Here is a 21,359-nt window from a genome sequence, read left to right as displayed (position 1 = left end):
ACTTTGTACAACATTTTATGCTTTCATTGTTGTGTATTACTTTAACGGGGATTTAGTCTTTTCCCGGGAAATTTTCATTCCCGGCATCGTTATAGTTCGGTGTGTACAATTAAATAGTTAAAACGCTTATCTACTATTACACTAGATGGGGAACCGATACGTGGCAGGATCAAATGGGAGCGAATGTGCGAAGCCTTTCAAATGCATTCCATTGCATCTTTGCACGGATTTTAAATCTTCTGAAATTCATTTTACTAGCTGCTCGACGTCGATCATCACTGTTTAACCGGAAAAACAACACCGAGAAATGTGCCGAGAGAGTAGAGGTTGAAAATAGTACATTCAAAAACACTTTCTGTAACGCTTTAGCTGATTGAATCAATTGTTCGGTTGGTGTGTCTTTATGTAGCCCCGGTTCGGTCTTGTTAGTGTGCGCTTGTTTGCGTTACGTGTGCGTGTGTGTGTGTATGTTTAATGTGTGAGTGTCACTACAGTATGAACTACTCGTGATCGTATGCACTATGTTAACAGGACTATCCTAATCGTGTGATGTCGTCTTGTCTGCTCCTTTCCTTAAACAATGATAACGATGAAGCTAAAATGCTAAAATGTCTAAATGCTTTAAATGAGCTCCACGTAGTTAGCGGGAAACAGCCCATAGGTACCGTCCGGTGCCAGCCCCTGCCACCAGCCTTCATCGATCTGATCGATGTGCGTGATGATATCGTCCGGATCGAAGCTGATCTCCGAATCGTCCGCAGCCTGATAATCGTACAAAGCCCTCGCCCGTATCATGTTGTCCTCGTCGGACAGATCAATCGTTGCATTCGGGTCGAAATACTGTCCAGCGGCTACCTCAGGCACCTCCGGTGACACCACCGAAACCTCCTCCTCTGCCGTCACCGTACCTGTCCCTGCTAAGCCCGGTGGCGTATCGGCACCATTCTGGAGCTCGTTTTCTAGCTCCGCTTTCAGCTCGTTGATAATACTGCGCTCTTCAAAGGATGCCGTCGGTGAGAAAGGAGGTTCCGTTAGCTCCTGGGCCACCTCCGCTTGGATGTGCGTCGGGCTTAGCTGGGCGGTGCTGTTGAGGAAGCGTGCCTTTGCACTGCTCACCTTACCGCTCGCTTCGACCACCTGCTTGATTTCACGCTCCCGTTCCGTTTTGTTCTGATCGGACGCTTGCCGTGCGTAACTACGATCGGGCGAAACAGGAGAAGCGGACAGAACACTGGCACCACCCGTAACGCCTTCACGCTTTTCAAACTCGCGTTCCTCGCGCCGACGTCGTTCCTTGAATTGATGAAAAATAATTTTAATGAATGTTTATAGAAAAATGGATTCAACTTGAATCCGTGTTTGTTCCAAACATACCTGCTCCAACAATACTGTTTCATTGAGCTTACGCTCGTACTCTGCCTGCAATCGATGTTTTTCCTCCTCTTCCTCTTTGCGCCAAAACTCATCCCGTTCTGCCGGATTGATCTCCTTTGTCGGATTAACACGACTGTAATTCGTGCCAACCGGTTTAGGCGAATCTAAAACGAACAATCAATCAATCATACAATACGTTTAAATAATTTGCAAACAAAAAGTACCCTTACCGATCGCTTGTGAGTAATCTTTCACTTTGAAATCGTTCACCACCACCTTTTGCAGCTTCTCCAGTATGCGAGCTTCCTCCACATCGTCTTCGTTTGTCGCGTGCACCGTGATATGAGCACCGTGTAGCAGGGCCGTAACATCGCGCACATGTTTCGCACACGTTCCCTTCCGGGCGATTGGAGCACCCTCGCCCTGTTTGGGTTGAGTAAAAAAAAACGGAAAAAGAATTATTTCAACGTTTACTCACGTACGATAAGAGGCGGAAGTTTTACGTTGCCGTGATAAAAAAACAGCATTGTCTCTTATCGCGATAAGCACACACTTTTGGTAGGGCTGGTTGGGATATGTTTTTGCCCCAACATTTCATGCTAAAGCCGACCCTATGCCCATGGTTTGGAACATTAAATCAAGCATTTTGAATCGTTTTGCTTACCTGCCAGTTAATGAACACAAACTTGGCGATGCCCGTTTCACTGTTGTCCACCCTCAGGAAGGCGTACTGTAGTTTGCCCGAGTTAAGTTCGGCTGCCAGCTCGGAAATTCCATCCTCACCGGTTTCCTGCAGCTTGAGCACATTCGTCTGACCCTCGTACCCGAACAGTGCCCAGTTGGTGGCACATTTCCGATCACATACCGACTTCCACGCGCCAACCATGGCATCCCGGTGCTTCTGCAGATCAACCGACATCTTCTCGCGCTAGTGCCCAGTCAGTAACTGTTTCGATCGCGGGCTTCGTTGTGGTGCCTTCGGGACGGTAAACGTCCACACTGCTGAGACTGTAGCGGCACCACCTCAGAGAGCGTTGACCCACTTTCACGCACGAGTGCTTTCGTCGTCACACCGATCACACCAAATCAAGTTGTGAGGGGGTGTGGATCTCTCGTCAGGTGGCAAAGAACGCATTCAATGCACCATGCTGCACCCACCCACGGGCTTGCGCCGGCCGGAAATGCTCGATGACAAGACAATGCTAATTACCGAAAGCTCCACCAAATACGACGTGCCGTCTCTTACACGATTACCACAGCTCAAGACGTTCTCCTTCGTGTGGCGGAGTGGTTTGTTTAGAAGATTTAAAACTGCTTTTCGTAAATGCAAAATTTGTCACCGAAAACATCCACGATATGAATGAAACTGTCCACGGGTCACAATTTTCTCTAGCGCCTACGAAGAAACGCGTGGAACAATGAAAACCACCACCGAGTGTGGTCTATCTTTCGTTACACATTCCCAAAATTCTTCTTGTATATCGTGTTTTGTCTTTTTCGGGCATTATTGGCTCGGGCATATTTTGGTCCGAGAACCACCAAAGGTGCCACAGAACAGGTTAGCCCATTGGGATTTATCTCACTAACACACTGATACATTTTTTGAAGTTTATAGGCAGCCCAAATCGGGCGACCGATGCAAATAGAAAAACCATGTAAAAGCTCTTTTTACATCAAATTCCACAAGCAAAGGTAAGCAAATCTTTTTACATGCAACAACATTTGTGGAGAAGATTTAACAAAAGAAAATTTCCCAACTGAGCTGAAAATGCAACACGCGCTAGCCAGATTTAGTTCAAAATGGCGGACTATTTGCTATTGTCCAACCTTGCGTATTGTAATGTCGCATGTCAGTAACTTCAAAACATGTGTTTTGCGTTCCTTTATTTTGGTTTACAAATAATTCTTTTCGTTGCAAATCTCGCTCCATTCTTTGTTATATTATCGTTGTTAACTCGTAGTTTGAGGTAATATGTGTTTGTTGGTTTGCTCGGCTTGTTTTACTCAATTTTAGCCGAAGCAGATTTGCTTTTGCATCAAACCGAAACTCAAGTTGTAGTACTGAACCGCATACTATAGCTTTCACCCTTCAGCATCAACGTAATAATAACAACAGCAACAACAAAAACTCCCCGAAATTCGATCTCGTTCTGCTACAACAGGAGCAAATGTTGTCAATCGAGAGCAAAGTGCGTGAAGAGCAATAGAATAATCAAAATATAGCTAAAAAGTACTGCCAGCGTGCTGTAGAAACAACATCGGATTGCATTATTTGCTAATCTGCACGAGTTCTGTGTGTTGTGGAGCAACAGGTTAGAGCAGCAGGCGTTTAGACAAACCACCGTGAAACCGTCCGTGAAGAAAAAAGAACGATCGCGATCGCGCAAGAGAAGAAAGAAAGTATATTTCCGCGATCGATGTGATGCAAGTATGATGCAGGTTGTACAGTGCCGAGCAACAATGCGTCGAAGGGACCAATAGCGTTGTGCTTTCCATTATGTTGATTTTCGATTCCGTCCAAAGGAGACTGAGCCAGAAGCATTTCTCAATCGCCAAGTAATGATCGAAGCGAATGTCCAATGCGCTAATCCATCTTCAATCGCAAGTTTCTTTTCGAGCGTAGTTACATTACTGTTTGTATTAATACTGCGATCCTTATGAGTATTTTCTCAAAAAAAAAAGAAACGATCCCATAAAAGGAAATCTATTTCGTGTGTGCCTTTCTGCCTAGTCCGGGATCCTTTGCAACTCATTGAAAATAGCCCCTGATAGTCCCATTACGATCGTAACCGAAGAAGGCTCCACTAAAAGAAAGGAGAAGAACGAAACAGAGACAGACCCTTGTCCCCTGCACATGCCGCCCGACCCGTGTTGTTCGTCTTGCGAGCGTCTTCTCCAAACCGTCTTCCAACTTCATCCGCTGCTTTCTTCGTTGAGCAGTTGCGGAGCCGCGGTATCGCGTTGGGGTCGCGGTAAACGCGAACAGGCGTTGGTTAAAGTGAAAAAGAACCTCCTCCATCATCCAGCTTCCGTGGGAGGAACAGAGATCGCCCGGAAAAACGAAGAAGACACAGTGCACAGCGAACTCGCATCTCGTACTCACTTTGCCGTTCGAAGATGAGATGCTGAATTGTGTAGTGTGTGCGTTGTTACGCAAATAAAACGAGTTTGTGATTAGTTTAATCGAAGTAAATTATTTCCCAGTGTACTTTACACCAGTGGGTCCAAAGATTTGGATCAAAGTGCCAAACAAAACAAAAAATACAGCCCACCATCTAGGAAGCTAGCTCGTGAAAGGTTCGCAGTTTTGACAGTTGTTTTCTCATCGGGCTCCATCTCATCTGGTGAGTTGCGCGGGGCTTGTTCACGCTCGCAGTGTCTTCACGATCGAATCACCAACATCGTAAACGGAACAGAGGACTGAAATCCTGCTGGCAAGGAATAAAGCACCATAATTGTGTATTGATTTCGTACGCTGGACGAACGGCGGACACATCGCGTACAAACGATTGATCGTTAAACAACCTGCAAGCAGGTTAGCAGGGAGTTTGGACTCCCACACCAGATACGATCATCAGCCGTTGTTGCATTTCTTTCTGACGAACCGGTAGGGATCGCGATCCCGCAAACGCTGTCACGCTGAAAAAGTTAGTGCAAACCCGTCTCAAGATGATCCGTGATCCCGGTGGTACAAGTCCGAACGAAAATCAAGGTAATGTAATTTTAAGCAGCTAGCAAAGATTGGGTCCCGTTCATTGCTTTGTTTTTTTGTTTCCATTTCAGACTCCCCACCTTCACCTAAGTACGATCGAATATTGGGGCGCCCACCGCCCATGGATGACACGGAAATACCGTTGGACATGACCGTCCGGCGGAAGGATTCATCCGATGGTCAGGGATCGCCTACAGGGAACGATCAGTCGCGAGATGTACCGATCAATCTGAATGTGCGCCCGAGTGTCATAACAAAAGCACCGCCACCACCAATAAAGAAACGCATCAGCCACATGCACACCAATGGTACTATATTCCAAGCAGTAATCCATCCCAGCAGTAATGCGGACAATGCACAATTTATTTTCTCTAATGTTTTGATTTCTTTCACTACAACAGGTGAAATCGTGCTTAAAAGTAGTGTTAGAACAACTACCGCCACTACAACGGTCGAATCGGCACCGATCGTGAACGTTTCGTCCACGTACTGTGACGTTTCGATCGAGGAACACTTTCGGCGCTCGCTCGGTCCAACCTACAGCTCTATTTACGGCGATAAGCAGCAGCTACAGCAATTGCAACTACAACAGCAGCAGTCATCGGCACTTAATGCTTTGAACAACAATACCAGCATCGGTGGGCAAGGATCACCAGTGCATCATCTTGTAACACAGCATAAAGTGCATCCACTTCCGATTCCGCTGTTGCTGCAAAAGCACACGATGGAAACGAGCGAATCGTTACCGCTTACAGGACCGGCAGCAGGCACGGGCGGTGGCGGCGGGATGCGGAATCACAGTAGCAGCAGTATTAGCTCCAGCTCGTCCGTCAGCTCGAACAGTAGCATATCCAGCAGCCTCAGCAATACTAGTGGCATTAGCAGCAGCAGCAGTACTACTAACATCAGTATCAGACCAACCGGCCCGATCGGTGGTGGAATACGTGTGGTCGCACCGGATACGATCGAGCTGAAGCTCTCGAGTGATCCCGCACCGCCTGTACCGCTCGTTCCGGCCACCGTCCTGCCACCGTCGCCCGGTGCACCCTCATCGGCTGCCAGTGTAGCCATTGCGCTAACATCACCGAAACATCTGCACCAGCAGCCACCACCGGCAATCTCGCCGGCCTCACTCACCACCACAATGTCCCTTTCGTCTTCGTCGCCATCGTCATCGTTAGCTTCGTCTCCGGCACCGTTTCTTACAACGCAGCAGCAACAAAAGAGGCCCGATTCCGGTGAAGAGGTTGACGATCATTTCGCGAAAGCCCTCGGTGATACGTGGAAGAAAATCCAGGAGAGTAATATGAACTTGTGAGCATCATCATCCATCACCACCTGGGTGTGTACACGTAATATGGGCCACAATGACTTCGTTTTAAAATACGAACGCTGTGAAAAACGGATTGAAACCTGTTTTACCGGGACCATGCCATTTCAATGTGCCCGGCATGTTTTTGAGGTACAATCCTACACTTGTTTCCGTTCTTTATTCTCTTGGATTGTATGTTTGTAGTTCTCGAGCTGTTTTTTAAACTAATTATTAAGTTCCTTTCTTGCTAAGGGTAAGCGAACCATTTTAATTTGTGATTTTGATCGAGCTGGCAATCGAAGAACTGTTTGTGCTGTCAAAGGACAAAAAAAAACATGTCGAAATTGACCAGCAACCAGTACGAGATTGTTTGAAGCAAAAGTGTTAAACTGTGCACTATTTTTTATCGCTTTCCTAAAATCTAAACCATACACATTAGACGGAAGGAAGTTTTAAGCTAGATTTAAGAGACGAAAACCGAGCAGTTTCGGTTAGTTGTGCACGCGCGTCTGTTGTATGTTTAATAGTTTGACTATTTTACTATCACTTTGAAATATTTACCTACCGTGTGCGGGCATATGAGGAAAAGAGTTCAATGGTGCAATGGCAAGAAACACGCACTCTCTCACACACACACACATACACATTTCATTGACTTGTTTAAAACGAGTGCATTTACTAATTCCTTTCTTCTTGTTGTGTTGTTTTATCTATACGTATGCGGAGCGATATCAGCGATATTGCATACATATTTCGGGAATGCCGTTTGCCCAATATATCTTGCTTTCTATTACACAATTCTTTGCTAAAGAATTTTAAAGTTTGGAATGGGTTTTCTTAGGACGGTTTAAAAAAAAACGATATGTTTACGAATACTTCAGTGAGATGATATTTTATTAATATTAATTGTAAGACCCGAGCTATCTTCCAACCATTACACTTGCATGTAAAAACAAACAACAAATCTTCGATAAATTGAACAAAATGGTCAAATCTCAAGGCGCGAAGGAATTAAACACTCTTTAGTCTTCTGCGACAAGAGCAAGATAGAACAAGACAAACCATATTCATGAGCACTGCGTTTTGCACACTTTGCAATGCAAATTTCTATGAACTGCATTTCCGTTAACGCTGTGAGCGGTTCGTCTGCTTGTTCTTATTTTTTCTGTATTGCTTGTAGAATAATGTGAGTTTATTTTAGATTGAATCGTTCTAGATAGTTTCACACCTTTTAAGCGAACGAACGAACCCATAACTGAATATCATATAGTGGTTAAAAAAGCTGTGGCCTTTAAACAGATAATGTTTTAATTTGCATAAGTTCCTGTAGCAAACAAACAAAAGCAGAGCAAACGAAACGTAAGCAATCCTATAGATGCTGATAGCATTGCACATTACTACACTTTTTTGCGTAGTAATACGCACACTTTTTGTAGATGTAGAAATACCATAATGTTTCCCTGCGAGAGCAGGTTTCACGTAAGGATTTGTTTATCGTTTGTACGTCCGTTTTGCTCGTACTGCTCGAAGTGATATAGTAAACTAGCGCAAAACAGAACAGACATGGAATGGATGGTGTCCACGTAATGGAATCAGGGGGTAATTTTTATCTGCAATTACACTTCCTAAATATCCTTATTATATAGTAAGTTAACATATTAACACTTGATTGAACACTGATTTCCCTGCCGTATCAAACCGTGTTACAGCGTAGTTGTAAAAGGATGCGATCTCGAAAACCTTCCTTCCTTTTTTGCTTGTACCGATGGGCACAGCTCGTGTGTGTTTGTGTGTTTCTTAGTGCGTACTACAATGGCAAAAAGGATACCTTCCCCACGGCACACGGTCTTGTTTTTTTTTGCGTTTTGCTTCTGCTGATTGTTATTTAAGTAAATGTGCAACGTTGCCGTTCCCTTGTCGGGTACTGATTTCGAATGGTGCTAGAACGATTTCATATGCCATCTAAGCACCGATAGGAAGCCAGTGCCCGTAAGGATCAATCGTGCGGTAAAAGGTATTCACAATCCTTTCCCCCCTCCCTAAAAAATGCACCTATTGGTTTAATGTGTAAGCAGCTTTGATTTGGTTCTCTAAGAACAAACACGCATTCAAAAACTACATTTGCGCGAACGAGTTTTGTAGCCACATAGGTAGAGATTAAGTTGAGGACGATGTAGCAGGATTTTACGTACTAATAGGAAGGAATATGCAATAGATTTCCACCCTTCCCCAGGAGGCAAGCAATGGAGGTTGTAATTGAATCAAAATTTTAATATGTTTCACCGATGTGCGATATATCGTGGGTGTACAGTTTTAGCCTTGGTAGAAGGATGAACGGAATGTTTTTTTAACTATAGCAATGTAAGCGAACTGAAATCAAACTATGTAACGTTACGACATTATTATGCAACTTCGAGCGAAGATTTGTTTTAGAGAAGAAAAAAAATCTATATGTGAGTGATCTAGGAAAGAGGAACGCGATGATCGAGCACGCGATCGAACAGCGATCGGTGTACAGTGGACGATATATGGAAGCAAAAGCACGATGATACATATTTTGTGATAAAGTAAAAAGTGTACACTAACGACAAATAGGTGCCGTCTTGTTTCCACGATGCTTCGGATAACGATAGAAAAAGGCTCCGTACTGCAGTATCACACCATTCACCACACTTTTAGCACTCTCTTGTCACCGAAATTGTTAAAAAAGATGCGCGGTCACTTGTATCACTGCCTACACAGCCCGAAAACGGATTTCTTCCCATACGCTGGTAGTTTCTTTGATAGCACTGTCCACATGCGGGCACCAAACTCTCTCTGCACTCGGGCGGCCAAACACTTACTGCGCCCTGCTAGTGATCAAGTGAACGGTTTAAATCAACAATCCTTCCTACCTTCCTAGCCCGATATCTCCTACTGCTACTACTACTACTGCCACCAGAAAGAGCCCAACCAGGTGTGCGGTTTGGTGTGTCCCTCTCGGTAACGAATCTAGAACGAAGTGAACTATTAACGGCAGGCTGTGGAGGCGTGCACGCAGAGGATGACGTACGACGGGTGGAGTCATCCGATACGATACCCGGTCGTGCAACTGCGAACAGAGATCACACACTCGGCTCCGTTGTTGTTGCGCAAAGCTCGGTGGACGATCGTGTAAAAAGGAGATCTGGATAACCTTTCATACGTGCAGGCACCGCTTCCAACCGTCCAAAGGTAAGCTCATGCTTTGTATGCGAGGTGCCACGATCCATGAAGCAATGCACGCAAAGGGAACGGATCGTATTACTTCTAACCTCATGCCAAACTCTCCCGATAGTCGACCCAAAATCCACCGCAACCGAGACTCCGTTTTGTGCTGCGACTGTAACTTTTCGAGCGCCTGGTGGAATCGTTTTACCACGTGATTCTAGTGTTTCCTCCTCTCGGTGGTGTGGAAACTGCACGGTACGACTGGCTGCACACATATCTGCGCTTGTGAGTCCGTTTGAGCGGATGCACTTGTTTCTCACGTGTAACGGAGACGCTAGCAAAACACCTGATCCGTTGGTGCGACTGCCCGTTGTTTCCGGACGTTGCGCACAATGGAGATGCAGTACCAAACTGTACTGAGCCTGAAAGCTTTTCATTTATTTTGCTATTTTTTTATCCTTTCGAAGGGTGTGTCTGTATGCTTGGGATATTGTTCAGTGTTTGTGACGAAGTCTGTGCTATTCAAGTATTGCGCATCCTTGGGGTTTGTTGACAGACATTTCCTTTCCAGTTCGTGGAAGAAATGTAACGCACAATCTTAATTACGCCTACATGGTCCGGAATTCTATTAGAATGCAACCTTCACCATGTGCTCAGTGGTATTTGCAAATGTCACATCTTCGTGACGTCTTCAAGAAATAGTAGATGTCTATTATTCGTTGTCTCCGCAATATGAACCCCTACGCTGAAAGAGTTCCCAAAACCATTCGCCATAAACCATCAATTTGAGAAATGTAACCTTTATGTTTGGGACTTGCAATGTAGTATTCCTAGCACTACACGACAAATGAACGAAACCTACACGTGTTGAAACCCATATCTTGCGAATTTCAATAGGTGTAGGTTTCGTTATCGTTTCATTATTTGTACTTTACTGTTTAAATGGCAGAAGTACGCAAGTATATGGAAATGTGAAGTCGGCTAAACTTCTAGAGTTTCACCTATAACATCTACTGTGTTAGGTGAACTTTTTATTACTCCTGTTATTTAAAAAAATCTATAAAGCCTTTTGGGAAAGGATGTCTGGTGCCCATGATAAATACTTAGTAAAGTTCTCATGCAGTTCCATATCTGATGAGCGTGATGTATAATCATTCATAAAACTATATTTTCCAATTACTCTAAAAAGCTCAATGAAAGGAAACTAGTTCGTAATGGTATTAGCAACCCCCTTGCGTTTATAGTCTTTATGAAAAGAGAAAAACTTATCCATGCAAGGTTGTGCTACTTCGAGAGTTAGAAAGTTCAGCTCCCGAACGGCAACCATTCATGGAATAGAATTGCCTACCGGTCCGTCTCCCTGTTAGAGTTCGTAGGTTAATTTAATTTCCCATTTCTCCATTCAGTGTGCACTGCTTCTGCATCAATCAACCGGAACTACTAGAACGAGCGAATAACGAATTCACCTGCCCGGCTGGTGCCCTCTCAAAACCCGTTCAGCACCACCGGGCGAAACAATTGATGAATTAAACTTCCATTTTCTATGTGCCCCAATGTTCCGGGCCTCCTGCCCGATAACGCATGCGAACTTGCCGATATAGCCAAGCGACGGATGTGGAAGTTGTCCTTGCCGTGCTGCAGTAGTAGGAAGAAATCGGTCGCAGCTCGGTTACCCAACAGGCCTGCAAGTTGCAGCAAGGACGTCCAGGCAGCAGCATCTACCGGTGCAGTTCTGGCTGTTCTGCTGCAGAACCTTACCCCTTTTGCACCAGATAGTTGCTACCCGTAAGAATACCGTGTCAATAGCGCTCCTCCAACCCTGAACACCCCGATGAAACGGTCAAATTCCATGAATGAATCCGAAAAACGACACAAGCACAAACGCGCTCTTTCTCACTCTCTCCTGCTGCTCGGTCGGCCGTTTTACGCTTTGTCGCACTCGTTGTTGTTGGGCTGGGCGAAAGAATTCGTCCTTCAAGGTCTCGCGGATGTCGTCCCGCATAACCCCCCCTCGTAGCTGGTGGTCCAGTGAGGGAGACGGGAGATCCAACGATGTTTATCCCTTGTCATCCCCTTGCTGCCGTATTGGGGGGAGAGGCCACATGACAGGTTGGTCGGTCGGTCGGTGCTCAAAGTTGCTGCGCGCATGTGCGTACCAAACGAGGCGACGGTGAGAAAGCTGGCTGGTTCTGTTTTAGTTCCCATTTCACTTCTTCGGAGGCTGCAAGTACCGACATACCAATAATTCTCCATCACGGCCGGGGCTGGTACCTGGCACATGCGACTGTTTTGAGTGTGTTCTGTGCTGTGTAGGGATAAAAAAGTTGCACCAGGACATCCAGCATCAGTGCTATATGTCAGATGTTTTGTTGGAACGGGCCCGCAACCATATAGAGGTATCGGTCCTGTGTGGTACTAGGTGTATTTCATAGATTATGTTTTTTTTTGTTTCTTTCTTCGTGGCAATTGTTGTGCAAGGACACGGACACGGTGTAACAGAAGCTTTGGAGTTCGGTATTCATTGGGCACGAGGCCCATTTTATTTACAGTGCCCTATTAGAGCGCAAACCCGAAGGGAAGATTAAGTGTGTCTATTATCAGTAACGCTGTGCTGAAAGTGATAAAAGATAATAATGTACAAAATACAATACCGCCTACCGCTTGTAGTGAGTGGCCTGGATGTAGTCTTGCGAATCATCGCATTATCCTGTATCCTACGCAGAATGGGCACGCAAAGCTTTCAACTTGACGTCAATAATCGACCTGTGCGTGGGATCAGCACGGTTTTTCGGGGTCGTCTACATCAAACAGCATCCGATGGCGCCCTTGCTGATGCCTTTACCGAGAAAACAGAACGTTGGACGCCGCCACGTTGTACGCTTTTCAAGAACGCCCTCCCATTCGCACGTCATTGCTTACGCATGCTGCCGTGTGGCCGTGGGTGATGCAGAACCGACTTGCTGACGACGACGACGACGACGATGTTGTGTGCGAAATTCATTATCCTTTTCGAAGTTGTTTTTTCCTTGAGATATGCCGATCCCCGCCCGCGCTTACACACACACACACGCGCGCGGGTTGCCGGGCATTCGAGAGTATCCTTCTAAAACATACGCCTTCGCACATGAGTTCGAGGCGTCGGGCAGCATTCCTAGAAAAAGGATTTACGCAATCCAATTCCCCGAGAGTTCTAAAAATGCGAAACAACCGAGGCTGGGCACGCGTGGGCACTGGGCTGGCGGGCGTTCCGTCTGGAGGCGTTGAAGGCGTACTGCTGTTCTTCTCTTTTCCAATGGCGCAACCTATGCCGATAAGAAATTTTTGAGGCGTTCAGATGTAATTTGAAAACGGACCGCACCTTGTTTCGGTTGCATTACGAAGCGGCAGTGTATCAGTTTGGTTGTGCTTATGGAGATTAATGTGTGTGATTATACTTACAGGCAAAGAAAAAACAATTTTAAGTGAACTAACGAACAATTTTATGCAAGAAAAGGTACTGCGGAAGTAACTGCTAAAAGCGAAATTCAAGTGTAGTGTTAACTAACGAACTACCATTTCTGTGAAGTGTGAATATTATTCAAAGTCTAACATCTTTGGAAGGAAACAAATCTTTTGCTTTCGTCACAATCCATATTCACGTGCTCCTGAAATCTGTGCAAAAGTTGTTTTTACCTTTATGAATGTTTTCAATGCTGATTTCAAACAGCTTGTTTGATTCACCAACTGCCAATTGCCGATGTCAAATGCCCCGAAGGGTTATAAACTGTCACTATATTAATACGCTACTACACGACGCTTAGCTGAATTGGGCATTAATTGTGGTGATGAATATTTAAGTTAAAAGCGTTGGCTAAATAGCAGTGAATGTAAAGTTTAAAATTTGCGTTTACGTTCCGAAACAAAGTACAACGGGCAATGAAAAGAAATGCAATAATTTTCCAATTTGTTTAGTACCGTTCAATATCTTGTGTCGTGTAAATGTCACTTTACAAACATTCGTATTGTTGTCAACATTCTTTTCCAATACAAAGAAAATAGAAAGAATCGCTTAAAATGGGATGCACAGGTGATGGGAAAAATGCAATTAAAAACAGGTTAGCAAAAACAACCCTAAATTATTGAGGAAAAACGAAAAATTCGAAGCGCTGGACACGATTCCAACTAATGGCAGTATTGAAGTGTACATTTTAAACAGTTCCCAGTAAAGGTGTGTGCGTGTGTTCTGTTTGCACGATGTGTTTTGTGTATTGGTGAGATTGGTTCGGAGTATTCAAAACACAACACCGTTTGTTTCATCTTCGCGTACATCTTTTCATTCATTCTTGTTTCACGCTTCCTTCGCCGAAGGTGTAACGCTCGCCGAACTAAAACGCGTTTATGACCGGTTCTTCCGTTCTTCGCGTTCTTTTCCAGTGCGTTTGGTGTAAGTTTTTCGTGACGATTTTGTACGCTATGGTGAAGCAAAGTGCATTGCATTTGCGGAAAGTGATCATCAATCAAGCGTATGTGTGCAAAGTGTGCGACGAATGAAATTATAATTACCGGACACAGAAACTTGCTGCCCTCGCAAGCGAAACAAGCACATTCCATCAGTGACAAGGTTCCGGTTCGAAGCTTTCTCAATCTTTCATTGTTTTTTTTTCTCTTGGCGTATCGTATCAACTGGTGTACTTGCGTGATTGATTGTGTGTGTGTGTGTGTGTGGGTTTGTGTGGCTGTATGGGAATGTGTGTACGCGCGCGTTTGTGAATGGTAATAGAAGCAAGCGAACGGTGAAGCAAAACAATGAAAACGTCCAAAAACTTGCTTTTTGTAAAAGTAACTCGTTGTCATGCTGGAACCAACATGTGCATTATTCGGAAACACCGAAAACTTCAGTGAATCATTTATGCCAAGAAAAAGCATAAAACAAATACCCCGTATCGTGTGCATTACGGTGGCAAACCAGAAGGGCACAATGTAGGACAAGGGAGAAAGAAGAGAAAGTGGACGCGAGAAGGAAACATTGAATTGAAAACAATTTCGAACAATTGTTGCAACACACAAATGGGAAACGAATCAAGTCACACGCATTAAAAGCTTTTTTTTTTGCTGCCTATCGGCTTCCTTCTCCTTCGTTTCTCTTTCCCTTTACCATCGTACATGTGTGGTGTGGTGGTGGTTTCGTTCTCACCTATCATCGGTCATCGCCAGCAGTGAGCAGTTGATGAGTGGATGAGATGAGCAAAACTTTGATCGTGCTCACTCGCATGAGAAATGATCCAACACGTTTACTTGCGCGTGTGGGTGTGTGTGTGTGTGAGTGTTTTTGTACGGTGCATTTGTGCAACCGAGGATCTTGATCGTGACGATGGGCAAACATTGCGTTTGTCTGTCATTGGTGACGTCATCACAATCCCCCCTCAAAGTCTATCATTCATTCATGGTTTCTGCTAATCATTATCTCGTTATCTCTCTGTTTCCATTCGTGTCCCTCTAGATACGAATAATTACAAAAAAACGTGAACGTGGGTGTATATAAATGTTTTTCTTTTTATTTTAAGCGATTCTAAACGGATGATCGTCGTGGTTGCGTAGTGTATGAAGAATAGGTATTGAATGAAATTTTCCTGCAAAAGGTGAACAAAAAAGTGTGTGAGAAATGGTCTGCTTTGAATCGTTGTATCAGCGCGTACTGCGATAGATGTTGCTGCTGTTCTGTACGTGCAGCGCATCACAGAAACGTAAACAAACAAAGTGTCAAAAGTGCGATAAGCGATAATAAATCGAAGGTACAGACGGAGAGGGCGGTGGCCGTAAACGGAACAGCCACACTGCTGCTACCTAGAGGTGTAAAGTAAACGAAGAAGAACAAGAATAATACAAACTTTCCAGTTCCATCATCAGCGGCAACACACGTGGCACACGCACACAGAAACAGCCGCAGGATGCCCGATCACGATATAGAGATGATAACGAGCGAGCAGCTGCATGCTGCACTGCGCAAGTCGCAGAAGCATTTCATCATACTGGACTGCCGCAGCTCGCACGAGTACACGGAAAGCCACATCCGGACGGCGGTTAACTTTTCCATACCGTCGATCATGCTGCGCCGGTTCGCGGCCGGCAAGATCGACATCACGTCCACGATCAAGTGCCGCGATCTGAAGGAGCGCATCCTGTCCTGCTATAAGGAGAGCACCTTCGTACTGTACAACAACAGCAACGAACCGGTCGGTGATGGTGGTGGTGGTGGTGGTGGCCGCGAAGATCTGGCCCTACTAGCCGGTGGCGGATGTTCCGGCCTTATATCGACGGCGGCCACAACGGCAACGGCCGGTGGTGGTAACGATACCACGATCAATGTGTTGCATCGCAAGCTCAAGCAAGATGGCTGCCGGGTGGTCTGTCTCGAAGGTAAGCTAAATCTCTCTCTTTACCCACTGCTGACACTATGCCCACATGTACTTTTAGATCCCGAATGCCAGAAAAAACCCCGAACTACTAACTCGATTCGATTAGGAACAAAGAAAACGTGCGCATGACCGTGTGGTGATGGACCGAAACCGGATCGGATATTAGCTTCTAAAAGCATTTCATGTCCGTAGCGTTATGAATCACCACACTTTGTACAGCCGGCATACGATACGGAGATGTTTCATCTGGTGCGCATCTCCGCTGTCGCGTACATGTTCGATACAAACCTTTAGTGATTCGAAACATTAGCTTTCGGATTAGTCACCGTTGCGCGTACTGCCCTTTGCACACTCAATCAGTTTGCTCGTTAACCGAAAGGAATGTGTGATTCGCTTGTGTGCTTGTGATTCGTTACCGAAAATGCACAAATATCGCAACAGTAAGTACGATCCGTGCCGAGTTGTTTGCTTTAAAGCAACAATTTTAATCATCACCATCACTCGGCATCACACGTAAGGGACAAAATGTGTCTTCTTTATGCACAGTGATGCAAAGTAAACGCATCGGAATTTCCATCGGGTCAACAAATTAAAACAAAGCACACGAAAGCGTCCTCCGTCCTCACACCAAAAAAAAAAACCAGCGCACGGACAAAACATTCCGAAGTGATCGTTAAAGCGAATGTAAACGATGCAGCAGTAGCCGCGGCACCAGAGCAGAAAAGGGCCACCGTACCGATGATTTTATGGTTTCTGTTTTCCTGCTCGGTATCTGTTGTATGTCGTTTGTGTGGACGACCACGACACCATGATGCGTTTCCGCCGACAGAGAGAAAGAGAGAGAGACGAACTGGTGGCCGGTTACGATACGATGGACGGCGGGTGACGACGATACGGCGCAAAACGTTTCCCGTTTTTCGTTCCGCCGGAAATGGATGGCTTTTGGGGCGTTTGTATATTCAATCGGCATCGTCATGAAGACGAACCGTCGTTTCCTTCCAGCGCCGGGGCCGAGGTATTTCCGTCTTTTGCCATGTCGGAATCGGAAGAACACTTCCTTCCCATATTAGAATTTTGATTTTATTTTCTCTTTGGCGGTTGGTCAGAGAGGAAAGAAGCAAAACCAAAAAAAAAGCATGCTGTCCGTTCGGCTCTTTTGTCTTTTTGGCCGGATAACAATTTACATTGTTTCTCACATCTTCGGTGGTTTGGCCTTATTCGGACGATTACTGAACAATGTTGCTTGCGTTGCTTTTGCTCGATCTTGTGGCATTTTTAAACATTTTTGAGACAATTGAATACACAAAATCCCCAAAGTATAGTCTGTTGTCGTGAATTCTGGTACACTATTATCCTTGCATCGCAAATTCCGTTGCAAATTCGATCATGTTTGAATAATATAGAGTAAAATTTCTTGTTGCTGTGTGCAACATTTAAACCAATTTTGAATTCCCTAGAATAAATTATCATTCTACCCTACATATATTGCCATTAGTTACGAGGGTTGACATATTAGTTGAACTTTGCAATCAATGAGTCCATAGCCGCAAAATGAAGATCATCACAATCTAGCAACCACACATCGAACAATCGTTCGATACCCCCTCAATTTCGCACACAAACGCGCAAAAGAGGTTTCATTCATACGGCTGGTGTCTTTCCACCATTCATTTCGCGTTGCGTGCGCGGGTTTGCGCTTCCATTCATGTTGCTCGCGCGACCCATTGTACAAAACTCATCATCAGCTCGATACGCGCGCACGAGATAGTATGGGAATTTTTGTGTGAAGCAAAAGGAAAGCAAAGCGAAAAGAAAAGAAAAGAAAAGGAAGCAATCATTTGCGATCGAGCAGCGGAAGAACTACCACCCGTCTACCATTTTTGGTGAAGGGTCACAGGGGAAGAAAGGGGAGGGGGGGAATGTCACCTAAGAGGAAAAGGTGGAAGCGGCCCGTTCCGTTACGTTTCTTCCCATAAAGACCCCATTACGCAGTCAGGCCCAGCCCGTGGAGACCCCGTTCGTTACGAATCGTTGCAATTCAAGTGAAGTTTCATGTTTGCTTCCTACCGTGTGGCTGTGCGTATGCGTGGAAAGCTTCTTCTTCTTCTGCTTCTTTTCGGTTTGTCATGTTTCGAATTCTCCGTTTCATTCACTGCACTTTTCGCCCACCGTGTTTTTTGTGCAACCGAACCAAACCACCCATTTTGCGCGCTTACGTGCCGAGATATTGAAGAGAATGAAGAGGAAAAAAACAACACACGCAGAGTTAAGAAACAAAAGAAAAACGCATACCGGTGGGGTTGTCCAGCGAAGCGTAATGTACGCAAAGGGGTGCAAAAGGGTAAAGGGAGAGAGGAAACGGATGCAAAGTGGAATGGTGTAGTTGTGTGTAGAGGGGAAAAAAATGCACACTATGGAGGGAGGGTTATGAATGGAGTTACACGACAAAGTAAAGAAGGGGTGAGAATCTTGGTAGAGGCATGAAGTAGGGTACGGTCTGAAGAAAATGATTACAACAGAGCCCGTATACATTCACGTGCACAAACACACACACACGCAAAGGTACGAACTCACATGCACCGATGCGAGAGACACATAATAAGTCATTCATAAATATTCAAAGCAACCTTCCGCAAAACACACCCCACCTACCCCATTACAACAAACCCCTTTTCGGTTCGAGCGCTACCCCGCCGTATTCCGCGTCTTGAAATCATTTCCAAGAGGTGCTTGTTGGACTCGCAAAGAAGGAAACCACTTCACACACCGCGCACAAGGTATTGTTTATGGACATCGGTAAATTTATGAAAACAGAAACAAAAAAACGAATCTGCTCCGAACGTAGACGGTATTTGGAAAAAACAACTCATCTCTCGAGTTAAGTTAAAAGAAAAACCCCCACGCAGAGGACAAAACTCCATAACCACACTCCCTAACATGGGGTCTATATGATGGGAGACAGAAGAGGAGAGTTGCAACTGTAGTTGAATTTAAAAAAAAATCACCCGGCAAATCGTCACGGCCTACTAAAAAATGTGTATCGCATCGTGTTTCGCCTTCTGCGATCAGTTGGTTGAGGGCTTGATTTGACATTTCGGACCTGTCAAAACAATGAAAACATTGGACACGCGGTGCTGAAATGCGTCCACTATAACACTGTTTTAGTCGAGTTTTATGTATGCCGATTAAAGACTAGTTTCTATTGAAGGAGAGATAGACAGAGGCAGAGATGTAACATTAAAATAGGAAAATGAGAGCATAACTTGTGCGCAATTATCCAATGTTTTAGGAGTTTTTTTTTTGTTGATGATAACTTTATACAGAGTTTCGAAGAGATCCGGTAGTTCTAGAGATATTGGCAGCGCTTTACCAGTCAACGAACAAGACAATTTGATTTTGTCTGCTACTTGCCGTGTGCTTTTATTTTTAAAAGTAATTTTTCTTCTAAAAATCCCAAAACTAGACCTGTTTTCTCGAGCTTCTGAATGTATATCTTCCCTTAAAATTCTGTCATCGCAAGGTGAACATTTGTAGGTTAGATTCTTACCTGTGTGACGTTAGTGTCGTGTGTCACCATATCCGAACCTGTAACGATGTCGATAAACCGTTTGGTAGGAGGCCGATTGCGGAATGATTATTTTTTTCTCTTATAACTTTGCAGCCCACACATACCCGTCCAAACTTACCTGTGGTCCCGTTCGGTAGAAATCGGAGTACACTGTAGTGTACCGTGACCGTCCCCGAACAACCCACTACGCCACCGGTTGCTACGGAAAACGGGTAAAAAATGAATAACGTGCCCGTATGCTAAACAGACGCTCTCAACCAGGCCATCGTAATTCGAAACCTCCCTTGTTCCTCCACCTCTTACACGTCACCTCACCTTTCCCTGGGTGGTCATTCGTGGGCAGAAAAGTTAGCCTTCCCACCTTCTTTGCTTCGGGTGTCATTTGAAAATTTCATTCGGACTTTGCCGGTCCCAAAACGTTACGCGATACCATATATACCCTGCCGGTATATGGGGGTTAGTACTACCCAACTCCATCTTCAACTCCTTCGAAACGATCACAATTTCCGCTCGAATGAGGTGTGCGCGCGGGCAGATATTACATGTCCACCACACATGTGGGGCATGTGTGTGTTTGAACAACTCACCGTGGGCCGTTGCTTGGGTGTCGGCCAGTTAGATGGTAATTCGATGGCTGAAGGGTAATATTTCATTTACTTCTTGAAGTAGTAGTTCGGATTCAATACCGTTTGCACGATTGGATTATTTCCCGTGACAAGATTTGTTAAGTGACAATTCAGAAGCTGAAGGGGTTTTGTCGTGTAGATGAAGTGTCAAAAAGCTCTTCAGACATTGTGAGAGGCACACTCACATACAAGTATAAACAACCTCTCCTGGCTATGCTCTGAATTATCCATTAGAAACCAAATAGTCACAAGAGCTGCTGCAGCCGAGATTTGAACCCAGAACAGACTAGTTGCTGAGAGAGAGAGAGAGAGGCACGCTACCGATTGCACTATTTCATCGATGAACAGGTGACAAGCAAAAGGTGAATTTTGTTCGAGTTCCTACGACAGCTGACAAAATCGGAGGTTTACGATAGCTTTAGTTGAACACTTTAAGATGACATCTGCCATCAAATAATCAAGCAAATTTTGAGGGATGAATTGTAACTAAATTTGTTCAGCTTGAGACTTGTTACCTTGTGAGCTGTCGTGTCAAACGACCGTTCTGGAGTTTTGAGCTGGAGGTGTACTGGTTTCGTACTGAAGTCATGAGTTGGAGGAGTACTTGCCCGAGCACTAGTCCGGGTACTAGTCCAAGTACGAGTACTGGAGGAGAATCTTGATACCTCCAAACGGCAAAGTCGGAAATGACAAACATTTTTATTAGATATGACATTTTCCATAAACTATATAAAAAATTGAATAAAACATACGACAGTACTGCATCTATATCAAACAATTCATTGTACGACATTAAACCGAAGACTAATTGTTCCATAATACTTTCCTGTTTGTCTCTCTGTCTCTCTCCTCCTCTTTTAGCACGATAAGATTGTGCGATTGTGTTCCAACAACATGTCGTTAATTATCTTCCGGCGCGCACCCATTCTTTGTCCGGTCTGTAGTGCGGATATCCGGATTGCGCAAAACCGTGTACTTCCGTTCGCAAACCTCAACAGACGCAGACAGATTGTATTGATAGCGATTGTGACACTGTTGGCAGTTCCGTTGCTTCTATTTACACAATCTTTCCTCTGTGCGTTCGTTTATGATAAAGAGCAGAAACGAGTTTTGATAACACGAAAACGAGTGATATTATGTGTTGAACAGATGGAGAGTGTAGATAGGTAGTGCCGCCGCTACC

The 21,359-nt window shown here is 44.8% G+C and overlaps 3 protein-coding genes across 10 annotated transcripts in view; 2 read left to right on the top strand and 1 right to left on the bottom strand.

Moving 5' to 3' along the window:
- Positions 1-13: 13 nt before the first annotated feature.
- LOC125770555 (drebrin-like protein A) lies at positions 14-2,926 on the bottom strand. Its single transcript, XM_049440270.1, has 4 exons — positions 2,039-2,926; positions 1,605-1,797; positions 1,375-1,538; positions 14-1,293 (listed from the first exon to the last, which is right to left on the bottom strand). The coding sequence occupies exons 1-4, from the start codon at positions 2,291-2,293 to the stop codon at positions 622-624; spliced, it is 1,284 nt and encodes a 427-aa protein (XP_049296227.1). The 5' UTR covers positions 2,294-2,926; the 3' UTR covers positions 14-621.
- Positions 2,927-3,368: 442 nt separating this feature from the next.
- LOC125770556 (uncharacterized) lies at positions 3,369-8,990 on the top strand. Of its 2 annotated transcripts, none has more exons than XM_049440273.1 (4): positions 3,369-3,686; positions 4,579-5,086; positions 5,158-5,394; positions 5,488-8,990. In XM_049440273.1, the coding sequence occupies exons 2-4, from the start codon at positions 5,044-5,046 to the stop codon at positions 6,402-6,404; spliced, it is 1,197 nt and encodes a 398-aa protein (XP_049296230.1). In that variant the 5' UTR covers positions 3,369-3,686; positions 4,579-5,043; the 3' UTR covers positions 6,405-8,990. The 2 variants fall into 2 exon arrangements, with proteins under 2 accessions (XP_049296230.1, XP_049296229.1); XM_049440272.1 differs by having other exon boundaries at positions 4,315-5,086.
- Positions 8,991-11,755: 2,765 nt separating this feature from the next.
- The window catches only part of LOC125770553 (dual specificity protein phosphatase Mpk3), a 32,447-nt gene continuing 22,843 nt past the window's right edge, over positions 11,756-21,359 (top strand). The window contains exons 1-2 of one of the 7 annotated variants that reach the window (XM_049440263.1): positions 11,756-11,983; positions 13,028-15,983. In XM_049440263.1, the coding sequence (XP_049296220.1) occupies positions 15,515-15,983 (469 nt within the window). In that variant the 5' untranslated portion in view covers positions 11,756-11,983; positions 13,028-15,514. Of the gene's footprint in view, positions 11,984-13,027; positions 15,984-16,050; positions 20,539-21,359 lie in introns of those variants that run through there. The other 6 variants (XM_049440264.1, XM_049440262.1, XM_049440267.1 and 3 more) reach the window with 6 other exon arrangements.

This window comes from Anopheles funestus, chromosome 3RL (assembly GCF_943734845.2).
Source record: "Anopheles funestus chromosome 3RL, idAnoFuneDA-416_04, whole genome shotgun sequence".
NCBI lineage: Eukaryota > Metazoa > Arthropoda > Insecta > Diptera > Culicidae > Anopheles > Anopheles funestus.
This window is presented reverse-complemented; position numbering and strand designations above follow the sequence as displayed.

Excerpts from the sequence above, each read along its gene's own strand:
- LOC125770556 (XM_049440273.1), top strand. The coding sequence starts at position 5,044 with ATGATCCGTGATCCCGGTGGTACAAGTCCGAACGAAAATCAAG. Across the intron at positions 5,087-5,157 it reads AAGTCCGAACGAAAATCAAG|ACTCCCCACCTTCACCTAAG; the intron begins GTAATGTAATTT and ends TTTCCATTTCAG. Across the intron at positions 5,395-5,487 it reads CAGCCACATGCACACCAATG|GTGAAATCGTGCTTAAAAGT; the intron begins GTACTATATTCC and ends TCACTACAACAG.
- LOC125770555 (XM_049440270.1), bottom strand. The coding sequence starts at position 2,293 with ATGTCGGTTGATCTGCAGAAGCACCGGGATGCCATGGTTGGCGCGTGG. Across the intron at positions 1,798-2,038 it reads TTGTGTTCATTAACTGGCAG|GGCGAGGGTGCTCCAATCGC; the intron begins GTAAGCAAAACG and ends CAACCCAAACAG. Across the intron at positions 1,539-1,604 it reads AGATTACTCACAAGCGATCG|ATTCGCCTAAACCGGTTGGC; the intron begins GTAAGGGTACTT and ends TGTTCGTTTTAG.